At 40.5% G+C, this 16535-nt stretch overlaps 1 protein-coding gene across 1 annotated transcript in view; it reads right to left on the reverse strand.

Annotated features, from left to right (window-relative positions):
* Window positions 1-16535, reverse strand: part of abcc2 (ATP binding cassette subfamily C member 2) — a 49491-nt gene that overhangs the window by 27179 nt on the left and 5777 nt on the right. The window contains exons 2-16 of the mRNA XM_033612945.2: window positions 15675-15851; window positions 9586-9732; window positions 9357-9497; window positions 9078-9200; window positions 8870-8925; window positions 8529-8784; window positions 7292-7482; window positions 6293-6470; window positions 5554-5808; window positions 2492-2557; window positions 2045-2182; window positions 1819-1965; window positions 1657-1741; window positions 1469-1535; window positions 1241-1367 (exon numbers count right to left, since the gene is read on the reverse strand). Coding sequence (XP_033468836.1) covers window positions 1241-1367; window positions 1469-1535; window positions 1657-1741; window positions 1819-1965; window positions 2045-2182; window positions 2492-2557; window positions 5554-5808; window positions 6293-6470; window positions 7292-7482; window positions 8529-8784; window positions 8870-8925; window positions 9078-9200; window positions 9357-9497; window positions 9586-9732; window positions 15675-15851 — 2154 coding nt within the window. The remainder of the gene's footprint in view (window positions 1-1240; window positions 1368-1468; window positions 1536-1656; window positions 1742-1818; window positions 1966-2044; window positions 2183-2491; window positions 2558-5553; window positions 5809-6292; window positions 6471-7291; window positions 7483-8528; window positions 8785-8869; window positions 8926-9077; window positions 9201-9356; window positions 9498-9585; window positions 9733-15674; window positions 15852-16535) is intronic.

Here is a 16535-nt window from a genome sequence, read left to right on the forward strand (position 1 = left end):
ATTGTATGTTTTGTTTCAGCGTATTTATGGTTTCTATTGTGTTGTATGCTGGAGGATCACAGTGAAATAAACCTCAGGCTTTATTGTATTTTAATCCTGGACGATTGCAACTACTGCTGTGCAGAGCTATTCCACGTCTATAATCTTAAAACAAACTCAGTCAAGATCCTGACTGATATCCTATTATTGTAAGCCTTACAGCAGAAATGAATATCCTGAAGATTTGATCATGAAAAATCACATGAATCACTTTTTGTGATCTCAGGTAAATGTATAATTATTACTGCAGTGGAAAAACATCTTCATACACTCTAATCTTATTTTAGTATTTGATGGGGCTCTATGCAAAATTCAAAATGTCTATGAGTTGTCTGGACACGGTTCAGCATGTGGGTGGCTGAGCCGGTAGCTAGCTGCTAACTACTAACTCCATAAACAGTAATTAACAATGGCAACAGTGCTGACAGAGCCAACAGTGCTAACCTGGGGGGAACTGCAGAGTGGGCACTTCAGCGACGATGCCGTTGCCGATATCAGTAACCCCCCTATTAGCAAGTTAGCTATTAACATGCATGTGTGGCTGACCCAGTTCACTACAACAAACAACAGAGAGGCTCAGATTACAACACTCAGAGGTAGTGTGACTTCATTCTCTGATCGGGATGCCATTACTCCACTATGACTTTACATAGAAAACAATGGTTTGCTGCTATATTAATGCTCTGAATGTTGCATGCAGAACAAAGTATTTCTGATTCTGATTTAAAGTCTCTGAACACCCACACAGGGTTTATACTGGTTATTCTGGCTGATTAGACATCTCCTCAGGGCTGTATGGATGGAGTTTTGTGACCTCACAAATTCTCACCAAAGCTCTGGCTTACCTTAATCCTGGCCAAGACATGGCAAAATGTTTATTTAAAGGGAAGCGGTGGTGCCTTGAACACCCTGACTTAGTTTGCAAGCACACTGCCTTTTAATGTGACGTGGTTTCATTTTATTTGATGCAACAGAATTTGGTTTACATACACACTGCTGCTGATTTGGCACACTACACAAGAGAAAACTGTTCTGAGGAAATGTTAAACCTGCAAACGTTCAAACGTTGTTCAGAGGTTCTCAAAATGATTTCAACTGAGCAATTTTAATTAACACTTTACAGAATGTGTGCATATCATATGCTCTTGGCTAAACACACTATCATTGTTTGACAGATTGGAAGGTGGATATAAGATGTCACCTGAATGTTGATGAAGCCTTTGATGCAGTGCATCTCTCCCAGGAGGGCTGACATGAGAGAGGACTTTCCTGAGCCCACAGCTCCGACTACTGCCACCAACCGACCTGGCTTTATATCCAAGGACACACTGGCAAACGCACAAAGTAGATGTGTTCAACACTAGCAGATGCAGTAGGGACAAATATATTGCTTTGCAGTATTACTTTCTTTTGTTCATAACAAACATACTTTCTCAGCAGAGGCTCGGCTTCTTTTTCCCAAGCAAAGGAACCATCACGTATGCTAACAGCAGTGTCTAACAGATGAACACAGATCAGTGAAAACAGACAGACAGAGAGGACATTGTGTACCAACAAAGTGGTAAATAAGCTTTACTGCTCAGATTAGGAACGTGTGTTTACTAATGGAGTACGTACTGAAACTTGAGTCATGGCGCACAGTGTCACTTTCAAGGTCTTCACCTCCCAGAAACTTCTCCAGTCGTTTCCTAGACACCGATGTCTGAAGTGGCAGAGAATAAGTTAGTGGGCTTTTCAGTTTGTTATCTGTGCATGTAGCGTGTGTTGTTGTTCCCTTACTTGCACAATGGCAGCGATGAGCATGGGCAGCATGGCCAGGGGAAATCGGAGGATGTTGAAAAGAGAGATGGAAGTGAAAGCTTTCTCAGCAGTCAACACGTTGCTTGGGCTCACTCCAACAAACACTGCAAATGTGACCAGAGAAACCTGCAAAAAAAAGACAGTGTAAGGAGAAAAAAAAGATCTGCAAAGACCACTTTCTGCGAGGCTACTTATCGGGACTCACCACAGCCGGAGCACAGCTGAAGATGAAGGTGGAGACGGATGTCAGGTAGGCAAACTTCCTCATGACTTTCAGTTCTTGCCCCCTAATGCCTTCCACCTGAGCCTGGAACGATGGCTCCCATGCGTACAGCTTCAAAATCTGGAAGGAGAGGAAAGACAAAGAGGGGCATGAGGAAGTGGAGGACAGGGAAAAGGAAGGGTGGAAGACCATAGGGAGAGATCCACACTTTTTGTAGTCAGTCCAATAAACCACAGGTGGTGGGTGCAGTACAATAGAAGGAACTGCTAACATTCGACTTCTTCCTGAGGCATAAAATCCTTTTATGTGAGGAACACCTCGCCCAGAGTCCATCACCAATCCACATTAAAAATATTTACACAAAAAGGGAGCAGAGGTGGGGCTCTGCTTGTTACACCAATTAATGTTAATGATGGCCTGTTAACTCACCTTGATCCCATTGAGTATTTCATTCATGATTTTAAGCCGCTTGTCTTTGAATTTCATGTTCTCTATCTGAAAAGAAAAGGAAATGTCAATCAGCAGGTAGAAGCGCTCATTGTTAACATTATGTAATAATAATAACTGTGATTACGATGCAGCCAGGAGGACAGGTCATTTGTAGCATTATGTCCTCTCAAACCTGCCTCGTTAGTACTCATCAGAAATATCTCAGTTAAAATTATATCTTTTAGTTCAGATAGACACGATGACCCTTCAACATGTGCTACAAGAGGACACTTTATATTGCTAACAGTAAGAACAAACTCAGTCAGACGTGCAGTAATGTACAGAGCACGAATCTACATGAATGCAATTCCCTCCCTCGACACATCACACAGGAGAACTGTGAAGCTAGATTTAATATTCTATTGAAGCAGCACCTTTTGACAAAGACTATGATTATCTGTAAAGCACACAAAAGTATAGCTGTCAAAGCTGTCATGTGTCTCAGGATGTGAAGGGTCTGTCTTTGTTTGTGGTGCTGCAGAGACATTTAGTTAGCGAATCACTAACTAAATGTCTCTGCACTAGAGCTGTGGTGGAGAGGGGCACATTGACCAAACTGAAAGCTATAATGGACAATAGCAGACACCCTCTCCACAGCCTTTTGGAGTGACAGAGGAGCAGCTACAGGAGTCGGCTCATCTCATTGCGTTGCAGAACGGAGCGTTTCAGGAGATCCTTTGTCCCCACGGCAATAAGACTGTTTAACACCTGAATCCAGTCACACACACACTTACACATGTCACTCTAGCCACAACTGGACTGGTCTGTGGGAAGGGCAATTTCATTTTAATTCAATTCCTATTTATGCACTTATTTTTAACATTTTTTTATTTTATGTCTATTTCAGTACTGTGTTGTTATTGATGAGGGGTAATGTGGTTGTTGTTTTTTGTCTTTTATGAGCTGCTGGACAGCTGAATTTCCCTTCTTTCTATTTTTATTTCTATCTATTTCCACTTGGTCTAATATTACAATAATGGAGCATCTTCATGTACCCGGAGCAAAATTTAGCCCCAAACCGGCAGTTGCTCACCAAATGAAATAATGACAAAGTATATATTTTAATAATGTATTACCAGGAGCTGTCTTCTTTGTCTGTGTCAATGTCTAGTCTAGTCCTGTTATTTTGTTAAGTGTTATATGTGAGCTGTTTTGTGCACTGTCACAAATGTAAAGATGTTGTGGACCTCAGGAAGAGTAGCTGTGGCAATGCAGTAGCTAACAGGGATCCTACTAAACTAAACTAAACTAAACTAAACTAAACTGCCTGTACGCTGGCTTAAAGGGCTAAAGTAACTTGATCAATAGCTACTGTGAGTATGTTTTTTAAATGGCAATTGCATGGTTGTTTGGCTGAAAATAGAGATGAAAGTTACAAACCACAAAATTGGTTGCACTATAAATTTTCATTCTGAACTCTGAAAACATCAAATTAATGTTGGTCTTGCTTGTGCACACACAGGGGATATAGACGACAGTATTTTGCTTTTGTTTCTGTGGTTTCTGTAATTTTCTGTTGTTTAAATAATCAGTGCATTTAAAAGATGTGGGCGGAAAAAGCTTCACTCTCCCTGCTGTTTCTTAAGTGACAGATATAACACAGCATTTCAACGCAGCATTTCAGCACAGCAAGTACACTGGAATCATAAAAAGTGTTTAAGAGCTCTTATTACAAGGCCAAGAAACAATAGTTACTGGGAATAAATGTTGACAACTGACTGGAAACATGCAATAAAGAACTGATGTGTCAGGTGTAAGCAAAGCACTCAAGTAATCACTTCTTTCTGTGTTTTTATTTTTTTAAGTTTTAAAAGGAAGGAGACTGTACCAGGAGTTTACTAACATTTCATTCCTTTAACAATTGCATGTGGGGAAGGTTAAGGTGCATATGCAGCATATTGTGAAAAAGTTAAAGCTTTGACTTGGCTTTTACTTCAGAAACAAGTTTTACTTTTCTTTTTATGTCAGACAGATATTGGTAGAGTCTGCCTTTGACCCTGGGCGGCACAGAGGTGCAGTGGTGAACATTGTGGCCTCACAGCAAGAGGGTTCCTGGTTCAAACCCAGGGTGGGGGAGCATTTCTGTGTGGAGTTTGCATGTTCTCCCTGCATCAGTTTGGGTTCTCTGGTTTCCTCCCACAGTCCAAAGACATGCAGGTTAATTGGTGACACTAAATTTCCCATAGGTGTGAATGTGAGTGTGAATGGTTGTCTGTCTCTATGTGTCAGCCCTGTGATAGTCTGGTGATCTGTCCAGGGTGTACCCTGCCTCTCCCCCAGTGTCAGCTAACAGGATAAGCAGTTATGGAAGTAACCTGTTGTGTGTTGTATATGAATGCCCTTGCTTATTGTCTTTACATGCTGGATAGTGTCTATCATGGGGCTCTAGGATTCATTACACACTAGGATCTCTTAATCTCCATTGTGTTTTATAATCAAAAGCGAAATGGCCCACTTTGTGTACATGTTGCCTCAGTCACTGGTGTTTCTATTCCCAAAGCTATTGTTTGTAAAATTCCTACCTACTTATCTTCTCTTTTGCATATCAAATATGGATATTACAGTCACTGTTCTCGGGACATTTTGTGCCCTGCTGTGCCCAATGTCAGAACTGAATTGGGGGGAAAAGCTTTTAGGCTCTCTGCACATACAGCGTGGAACAAACCTGCAGACTGATTTTAGGCTTCAAGACACGGGGACCTTGAATGAGTTTAAAACCACAGTGAAATCTATTGAGTTCAGGCTGTCTGTGTGCAACTGCTTTATCTGATCATTTTATGTTACTTAAATCTATGTGCTTTTATGTAAATTTTACTTGTTCTTGATTGTGTGTTGCTGCTATTCCTGGCCAAATAAAAATAAATTAATAAAAGAACACAGTATTTTAGGTTACAATTTTAATTCATAAACTAACACTATGGGTCTGTTATTGATGGTACATACAGTAGACTATACTTTGTATGGGCAGTAACAATCCTGCATGTGTGTGCATTTCTGCTGACCTGGATTTTTCTGGCCTTGGTGGCTAGCAGTCCATTGATTGGCACCATCAGCACCATGACCGCCAGTCCTGCCAACACAGAGGGTCCTAACTCCATCCACAGGAAGACAATGGACAGCATGATCTGCAGAGGGCAGGACCACAGCAGGTGGATGAAGTTGGTCACATCGTTGAAGCGCTGGGCGTCTGCTGACATCAGGTTCACCGTCTCCCCAACCGTAGACTCTTTACGAACATCATTAGACACCACCAATGCCTTGATAAAGGGATCAAGAGAGGATTGAAAAGAGAAGGGGAGATGGAGAGGAAGTTAGAGGAGGATGATTTGGTGTGAATAGTTTTTTCTTAAACTTCATGCTGTTGTACATGAACACAGCAGCAGGGGGCTCTTAAAGGAACAGCTATCACAAAATGTTTGAAAACATCAAAGGCACAATAATAATTACTGTATATAAATGCATACAAGATGTTGAATAGTTCAGGAAATTGCTCTTGTAGTATACAAGGCGCTGAGCCGACGCAGAGAATGCTCCTTTTTTAATTGAACATTAAATGGTCATTATATGAGTTAATTAAAGGGATTTTTCACTTGAAGCTGTCAAGTCTTGTGGGCAGGTGTTGAGAACTACATGTGGTATTTTATTTCTTATATTGTGAACTGGCATGGTAATTGATTTCCTTTTTACAGCACCGCGTGAGGTAAAGTTAGAAAATGTCAACGTTGTCACTCCTGACGTTACCTTTTTGTACACCGCAGCCATGATGGCAATGCGAACCTTCATCCCCAGCACAAAGCAGCGCTGGAAGTACTGCTGCAGGAACAGAGACTGCAGAAGGGACACCAAAAGCAGCAGCACTGCGTACATATACCCTTCCCATGTGAACCTGGAAGTGTCTTGAGTGAAAGAAATCATGGATCTAAGAGAATGACAAAAGGTGGTTAAAGGGACGGCTCAACACCTGCTGCTATGATAATTTAAGCATCTAGAGGTTATCTATTTTTCCATCATGTAATGTTTTACAACCCTTTCTTCATTTTAAATCCAGTCTGCTTGTAGACCAAGTGTTGGCTAACCAATGTCAGCTGAAAGGGTTAGAGCATTCACAAGGACTGAGAATTTTTTAAGAGCTTTAAAGGGGAGCTCAGTTGATTTTGCACATCAAGGTCTGTTTACAGGTTTGAATACAATCTCATCTCTGCTTGAAGCTACCTACATTAGCTGCTACAAGCATAGCTCACAAGAAATATCTGGGAAAACTGTCAAAGTTGCATTTTAAGGAATGTAGGTGCCAGGTTTTGACAAGGAATTTAAATTCATGGAATAAAAAAGCTCTATATCTTTGATCCTACTTCATCAAGTTTGATCCTTTGAAAAAACAATCAACAAAAAAGCACTCTTACAATCTCACACAAATTCAATGCTGTTAAGGTGATAAATAATGATTGACTATTATCCATAGTTTCCGGTGGTCTTCTCCACTTTGTAATCAGTTCAATATAGTTCTCTTTAGAAAAAGAGTTTCCTGACCCCGAATTAATGATTTCTGAGAGAGCAGTAAAAAGTATCTGTACTAGTTTGTGACTCAGCAGGGTCAAGGTTTGTGTTCTGTCTCTGTTGTTTACAGTGAGCAATCAAATCATTTCAAATCAAGATCAATAAATAGCTGCTTAGCTCACAAGAAAACTACTGGAAATACCTTAGTGCTTGAAAGAGGGCGTTACTGAAAGCTTGACTCACTTTAGTAGCTGAGGACTGACAAAAGCCAGCAGGTCCTGTAGAAGTTTGAAGAAGGCAGATTCAAGCAGAATCCATTTAAAGTTCTTGTAAATGGTAGAAACCAGCCATGAATTGGGATAATTATCTCCCTCCTTCTTTTTGTCCTTTTTCTCCTTCTTCTTCTTTTCTTCTTCTTTCTTTCCCTTTTCCTCCTAAAGAAAAATAATGTTTGAACATTGATAGGCTCTCAGTAGCCTACTGTAAATCTGAGGAACCTGACAGAGGCATGATGTGATTAGCCAAGTAGACCTCAGACAAGTTTCTTGATCAACACCCCACATTGTGTTCCTGGACCAACACTGCGATCAACCAGTCACAGCCCTTTAACATTGTCAGCGTTCTTGGGTCTCATTTATAAAACAATGCGTAGGATCCATACTGAAAATGTAAGTATGGACGAAATGGCGTGCGCCAAAAAAATATTAGACAATTTCTACAATCAGGCTTCCACCTCACCATCTGTGCCACCAATTTCCCGTCTCCAAAATGTTCGTAAGCATGGCTCAAAGTTTCTCCCATCATGTCTGTTTTTATAGATCACAATTTTTACGTGGGAAGTGGCATACATCTCTTTCAGGCCTCGTTTTGTGCAATGTTTATAAATGAGACCCCTACCCCTTTGTATGTTTCTTTCAAAACTATTTTGTGCTTCTTCAGAGGTAAGTTAGGTTTTTACCAATTGAAGTTGGTAACGCTGAACAAAATCCTTATGAGCAACTGCAGGGTTGGCAAGTTAGCTTGCTAACTAGGAAGGTAAGTAATCTAACCAAAAGGTGAGAAAACTGTTCAATAACATTAAAAAGTAATATAATTTTGTAGTTGCAAAGAACTGCAATGAACCCATTTCCCTCCTTTTTATAGCCTCTTCAAATCATTTTCTTGGCAAGACTGAAGTGCTTGTGTTGATCCATAACTACTGTCAAGTTGACGCTGGACTATTTGTTTTTGTAACTCCAGGACCATGATTGCAAAGTTGATCCTGGCTAAGATCGGCATACTGATGATGACAGAAGGCTGCGACTGCTTGATTGCAATGTTGGTCCATGACAGCAATGAGGGTTCTGGATTCACGTCCCACTTGGCTGAATCATGTCATGCCCTGCAGCAGAATCTACGGCACGACAAAAATCAAAATCCATTTAAAGTTCAAGAGAATGTTCTGGACATGTGTGTTAGTGTTTCCTCTGCACTCTCTTACCATCATCAGCACATCCTGACTGACACCTTTTGCCAGCCCGTTGGATATGCCGTTTGGAAAGGCCTCTTCCTGGGCTTTGTCTCTGTTCTTACTCTGTTTTTTCTTTAACTTGTTTTGGAACCGGACCCTTGCTGCACCCAACTCTGACTCCATAATGTACTGAAAGCGCTGGTTGACGTAAGCACAGCTGTCGGCCTCGTTCAGCTCCCACATGTCCTCCTGAACCAGGGGCCGCTTGTACCCATTCACCACCATACTGGAGAAAGATGAGGAAGTTGGGTGTTAAGGCTTACGTGGGTGGGTGTTTGCTTTCATTTTTACTGTAGTAACTTCTGATTTACCTGTTAAACCAGTTGAAAGTGATTCGGCTCCAAAATGCTGCACCTTGCTCTGGATTCTGTGGATAAAAACAAAAGCACACATATGGATTATGTTCACAGCAGGCAGAGGTGATGGTGGTTTAGGTGATTTGTTACATTATGATGAATTTTGCAGTATCAAATACAAACAATACAAAACAAGAATGCCTCCATCTGAATGCTTTGGTACCTTTTTTACAAGCTCCTCGGCTTCTGGAGGGATATCAGCCACGATGGAAAGAATAAGTGCAATCAATTCCAAGCCAAAGGAAATGTAGAAAAGGCAAAAACGAGGGACATCACTGACTTCTCCCTGTTGGTCAGAAAGCAGTGTAACAAATATGTCTAAGGGTGAGGGGGGTGCAACAGTGAATGGTGTTAAATTAGTGATTGAGATGGAGAGCTGGAAAGAATAACATCGAGTGACTGCATTCTGCCTAAGTAAAGGTCAGGATGTCTCTGCTCATACCAGCCTAAGCGCCTCGCGCAGGAGGGTCTGGAATGGGAAGATGTCACACACAACAAGGAGCAACCAAAAGAGAGAGAGAGTGGCTGAGTCTACTGCTCCTTCCCTCCGCCTCACTCCTTCCTGGCACAACAGCAGGAGGATCTAACAAGGAGGACACAAAAAAAAACATGTAATCTTTCCATCTAGAGCAACAGGGCAAATAAATCAATACAGAACCTGAAATATTTACCCATGTGACTGCATACAGGATGGGGTTTGCATAGTATACACCAGGATTTTTTACTGTTGAAGGCGGGTCTTTGCTTTGACCATAATCCTCTCCTAATGTGACTGCCAGGGCTGCAATGGCCGTCAGGAACAGTAGAGACACCGCAAGCTAAGGAGAGGAAAGACCAACAAGACTGGCAGGTAAATCACATTTAAGTCCACATTAACAACTTTTAACAATGTAATTTTTGTAGAAAAACCATACCAGCCACAAAAACGGGGCTGGAGGAAATCTTTACATTGAGAAAAAAATCCAAATTAGCCTCCTAAATAATTTTATCTTTGACCCCTTGAACCAAGATTTCTTAGTCATAAGATACGTATTGCTGATGTTACTGTAAGATCAGCCTCCTTAAAACACCATCAAAGGCCTGCACAAGCCTAAGACCACCATGTTCCTCAAAGCTGGAGAGAAGCCCCACATACAACCCAGAGCAGAGTGTGGACACCTCACCACCTCCACTGACTGGAAACTGGAAGTGGATCTTGGAAAACAGCCTAAGTTCCCAGCCAGGATAACACCAACATGGCTTCGTCCAGACATAATCATTGTCTCAGACTCCACCAAACAACTGATTATGCTGGAGCTCACAGTACCCTGGGAAGAGCGTATGGAAGAGGCCAATGAGAGGAAGCATGCCAAGTACCAGGAGGTGGTGGAACTGTGCAGGGGGCAAGACTGGCAAACTTGCTGTGAGTCTCTGGAGGTAGGCTGCAGAAGATTTGTTGGGTGATAACTCTGGAAGGCATTTACTCTGCTAGGCATCACTGGGGAGGCAAAGAGGAAGGCGATCTAAGCTGCAACTGAAGCCGCAGAAAAAGCCACAAGGTGGCTTTGTATCAAGAGGGCAGATCTGTGGCCAAATGCTGCTGGGACACAGGCTGATCTGATCAACTCCGGTCGGGTCGCCCAGGCGAGGGTGTCTGATTTGTTGAAAGACCTGAAACACCCAATGACTGCAGGTCAAATCACTGATGATGTGTCCCAGCGCATTTGTGGGATGTATCTTTCATCTACAATTATACGTAATGTTCCAATGTCCTAATGACGCATATCCTAAACACCTTTACTGCATGCATTATCATGTAGCATTTGCACTGTGTTTGATGATCCTGAATCTGTACCATATAACCTTTGCCTGAGCGAGCTTTTGTCTGATTGCTCCCCAGAGTGTCACAAATTAAACAGAAGGATTATAATCCTTCATGCTGTCATGCAGTAACCCTAAATTGAGACTAGACAGATGCCTCAAGGGAAGCAGACTCATCTCCTGAAAAGTGATGCATGGATCAAACTTGACCCCTGGGAGTGCCAGCAAGACCTTGGTTTAATTAATAATCTTGAGCAGGTGTGGCGCAGGAGGTAGAATGGGTTGTCCTTTAATGACAACTTTATTTATATAGGTAAAAGAAATATATGAGGTTGCATGATGAATCTCATCTGGGAGAATGACAAGAGTTTTGGAGCCTTGACAGCACAAGCAGTTTCCTTTAGTTGTAAGTCTAGATCGGAGGACTGTCATACCATCTGAGTTTGCATGCAGCTAGTAGTGCTTTGAAGTAATGAGTCAAATCTGGAAATCAGTAACAGTCTGGCAGCAGCCTTTTGTATAACTTGAAGGCATGAGCGTGCATATTGTTCAGGCAGGTAAAGAGCGAATTACTATAGTACTATAGTATAATTCTTGACAAAGTAAACACATAAATAACTTTCTCCAAGTCAGAGAATGACAGAAATCTTTGTTTTCTGAAACCATTCAAAGCTGATAAAAGCAATACTGAATTTCTTTACTGACATGACGATTGAGAGTCAGATGGGAGTGGAAGATAACGCCCAGATTTCTACTGTTTGGCTTAACAGAAGGCGCTAGGTCAGGAAACATTTTACTGATGACTGTAAATGATGATGTAAATAATATTATTTGTGATTTTTCTTCATTGAGTTGGAGGAAGTTATCAGACATTCAGTGCTTGAATTCCTTCAGAGAGTTATTTAATGACGTCAGTCTGTTGGAGAATCCTGGTTTTACAGACACATAAAGTTAAGTGTAATTGGCATAACAATGATTTACTTTATGATTAAGTAAGGAAATCAGGAAAAATCATGTAAATACAGAACAGAGGAGGACCTGGAACCTTTAATCACAAGTTTGGTGATTGGATGGCTCCTCCTGTCTGTATTTTAAAATGTCCTTGAGAAAGAAACCTGCAGGACTATAAAATAACTGCCACTAAGAAAAAATGTAATATGTTTAACATTGAAAAATGATCATTACTAGTCCATACCCATTGGTAGCTTTGCCTTTGTCACCTTGTACCTATGCCAATCCTCAATGCCTATGTGCAGTTTCACATAGATTGACCACGTCAGTGAGTAGAAAAACGTGGGACACACAGAATGACTGACTGACAGAATGACACACTGACAGTTTCCGTGATTATGTACAGCAAACCATACCATGACTTAGTCATACCAAAAATTAGAAAAAACCCCGAAACATTGGTCCACAGGGGGAGCCACAGCGATCGGTCGCATTTTAGCCATTTTTAAGCATTTTTCTGTTGTTATAGCGCCACCCAGTTGCCAATTAGAGTTAAATTTCTCCAGTCACCTTGAGGCGTCCTGTTCTACATATCGACCAAGTTTAGTAAAAATCAATATGGCGGTTAGGCCTACATAAGAAATTAGCTCTCTAGCACCCCCATTTTGTTTGATCAGGTCAATAATGGAGGGGTCCCCTCAGATTATGTGTGCTCATATGCCTACAAAGTTGCGTGGTGATTGGTGAAACCCTTGAGATGTTATACACCTTTATGTGATGAGCCACGCCCTCCGCAATATTCATTGCCTAATAGAAGCTCAGTTTTAGTAAGTTTTCCAACTTTTGCCAAGAGGGAACTTTAGATATTGGTCCCTAGATTATGTTCACCGAGTTTCATGCAGATCGGTCAAACTTCCTAGGAAGAGATTGATTTTAAGTGTTTTTCAAAAAATTCAAAATGATGGAAAAATAACCGGAAGTTATGGGTTCTTGAGTTAAATTAGTTCCTCATGAGGAGAGGCATCTCTGTGCAAAGTTTCATGTCTCTACGACATACGGGGCATGAGATATGCTCATTCAAAGTTTGCAATTTCAATTGGTTGCTATAGCGCCCCCCTTTGGCCAATTGATGTAATATTGCTTCATTCGCATCCTCCCATGACCCTCTACAACTGTGCCACATTTCACATGGATTGACCAAGTCAGTGAGGAGAAAAACGTGGAACAGACACACAGACAGTTTTCGTCATTATATAGTAGATGTAGATTCTGCAATGAGGAAGAGGACGACCAGTTGCATTTGTCTTTCTGTTGCTTGTAAGTTGCAGGTTTGTGGACTGATATCCAAGGATTAGATTGGTTACACTAATATCCAACATGACATTAGGGTTTTGAATTAAAACAGCCCCCAAATAATGAATATAATTATTCTGTTGGATAAAATATTTATATTTAACACTCAATAAAGAACAGATTAGAATCTAAGCATCCTGAATAATACAGTACAAGTCAGTTCTTGTGGAAAAACCTATTGCTACAAATCATCACAAAGTAGCACAACACAATATTAAACAGGAGAAATTTGCTCTGGTGAAGAGTGGGACTATACAGACCTCTCATTGCTTTCTACCTGCCATATATATTTCTTGTATACTACTAATATCGACCTAATTATTTGCGTTACCGAAGAGATCCTACTGATTTTATTTGTCTTTTTCATTTCACTTTGGTATTTGTCCAGTTGGTTTTATTGTGGGTTTCTTCCTCTCCTTTGTTTGTAAGATCATATTGTCATGTTATCATGTTGTCATGTGCGTTAAGTGTATTATCTACCTGTAGTAAGTAAATACACCTTCTCCTTCCCCTTTTCTCTCTCTTTTGTTATTTTGCTTTATTGCGTTCATGTATTATTTTGCTCATTCATTATCTGGCACAATATGTTTATCCAATAACACTATGACTGTACGCATGAGGTACGCATGAGGCATGGATGAGAACAAAGGACACAGACACTTTGGGAAGCTTTAAGGGTCCAGCACGAGTACACTGTATTAGATTCTGGATTGGTGTGGTCACATGAGGTTGATGTTTGTCTTCTGTGAATATACGTTAAAATTATGGTTGCTAAGTTACTCAAGTGTACCTATGCAAATTAACCTACATACGATTGTTTGTATCAATTGTGGAATATTGCAGCAGCATATGGCTGCCATGTAACAAAAAAGAAAAATGGATCAGTATCATGTTTTAACATGAAAAGTTTCTTATAACAAGATATTTTCATGTTATTACAACAAACTTGTCACACTGTAACAAGATACATTCCTTGTTGCATGTTATAATGTGATAACTTATACTCTTATACCATGAAATGTTTCGAGTTACAACAAGACAAGTTGGCTGCGGGTAGTGGTGGACTCCTTGTGATATCTTTGATTGCGAACTAGCATGTGGCCTTTTGCAATTTACTGGTGTTGCTTGTATCCATGGAGCCTTCCTCGCCACTCCAGCTGATCAGTGAGAAATGACGCCTTCAGAAAGTCAAAGTTGTTTTTCCTTTTGTACAGCTCCAACGATTTTAAGATTTTTCTTAGTGTACACTTATCACCACGGGCTCCATGAAAGAAGAATCTAAGTAGATCTCAAACCAAGATCAGTTGAACTTTATGAAAATGTGTGAATGAGCCATATTCTTAAATTCATTCATTCTCAGCACACCGTCTTCCCACTAAAACATAGGTTTCATGTTATAACAATGTGCTAAGTTATCAGGTTATAATGTGAAATGATTTATGTTATAACAAAAAGTTATCACGTTATAACATAATAAAATAATATATTGCTTCAACAACTTCCTTGTTATGACGTAACCTATGTCAGTGGTTCTCAACTGGTCCAGATTTCTCCTTAGTCAACAGTTCAAGGTCCACACAGTTTAATACATACTTGCATTTGGCCATACTTTCGAGCTAGTTAGCTGTCACTGTCAAGTAGCTGTCCCTTAGTCACTCACTCTACAGCAGGAAATGGTACTTCAGAATAAAAGCTCTGTGCTGGAAATCCACTGCACTTCAAAATATAGTGTGTTTTTTACAAACATTTGGGTGTCCATTCAGAATGGATCCGCGACCCACTTTTTGACCGTGACCCAGCAGTCGGGAACCACTGGTCTATGTCATAAAAAAGTTCAAATACCTTGTTATGACTTCAAAAACATCTTGTCGTAACAATAAACTTGTCATGTTATAGTGTGATACTGATCCTTCTTTTCCTGGCGTGGCAGAAATTTACTTTCATAGAATATGTGACTTAGAAGTTATTGGTGAAACTGCACTTTGCTTGAGCTAACTATGGAGCTCTGGGGAATTATTTGTAGTCACTGGTAGCCTTGTTTGTGTGAACAGTGTGAATGTATGTATTGTTTTTGACTGTGTGTTAGCACGGGAAATTATGTATGAGTTATGAATTGTGTTTTATGAACTTTTGTGGAAGTAAGAGATTTTTATTTCTTGTGGAAAAGAAATTCAGTAGCAGTGGTGGCCCGAGAACAGTCAAAGTACTGTACGTTTATTAGCAAAATGCAAATAAACAACCTAGCAACAAGGGAAAAAAAATGCTAATTTGCATTCAGTAACAAGTTGTACATGTGTCATAATAATCATATAAATCAATAAAATAATATATGAAAATTGTACAGCGCTTTGTCTGCTAAGATAAAAGGGCTGACATGTATGAATGCAGTCCATTTCTGATTTACCCTTAGCGATCTGAGAGTCTATCCATTGGATACAAGAGATGGGACTGCTCCAGAGTAAAGAGGAGGTGAGCAACTTCTCTTTGCTGTGCACTTTTCGAATTAACCTTTGTTTTTTATACCTGTCAGCATTAATTAAGTGTGACAATACTGTAAGAGATTTTCTCTATTCCTCATTTACCAAAGTTGACTTGCAAAATTACAGACACCTCTCAGCGTCATGACTGAAACAGTGCGTCTTGCTGTGTGTATTACCTGTTTGCAGAGGTAGAGCTTGGACAGATGTTTTGTGTTCACGTGCGTCCTCCTGCAGAGACATGCCAGGTGTCGCGGGGCGCAGAGCCACAGGAACCCCAGTGGGATCCAGACCAGCACTGTCTGCTCTAAACATACCGGGAGGTCTGGATCTTCTCTATTCAGATATGAAGCATTCTGAGGTGCACAAACAAACACACACATACAAGAATAACTCATTACAGAATGACCTCCTAATCTCAGAGAAAGGCACAAACACCAATAGGCTATACTCCCATCTGAGTACCCTCCAGCTCACTCTATATTACACCGCAGGGACACCCCACACCTCCCTGATCAGAAATGTAATTAACAGTGACTCGTATTTGATTAAACCCTAAGTCACTGCTTATGGTTGTTTGCACAGCTACAGCATGTGTATTCTTCATGTCTGGAGAGGAGAGTCATGGAGATCAGTGCTAATGGATTTACAGGAGCATGGAGTGAAAGGACCTGAAGTGAGACATGTAACAGAACAAAAGACCCTGACAACATTACAGAGAGAATGGTGTGCCAAAGCTTTTTGAATGCTTTAAAGGTATTCATTAGTATTTCGAGCACTTAAAAGTTATTGGCATCTGCTGTGTGGGCAACCTGTTATTAGAAAGTCTTGACTCATTTCAGACTCTACACTTGTGTGTGTGTGTGTGTGTGGCTGCTTTATCAATAAAATGGTTTCTTTTGTACATTTTCTCATTAGGGAAGTCAAATTTCTCAGGCTGCAACTAACAAATATTTTAATTACAGATTAATATACCTATCATTATTATTACACTTTGTTCAGCTCTAAAAACAACAGAAGAATTTAAAACATGCCTATCA

This window comes from Epinephelus lanceolatus, chromosome 17 (assembly GCF_041903045.1).
Source record: "Epinephelus lanceolatus isolate andai-2023 chromosome 17, ASM4190304v1, whole genome shotgun sequence".
NCBI lineage: Eukaryota > Metazoa > Chordata > Actinopteri > Perciformes > Serranidae > Epinephelus > Epinephelus lanceolatus.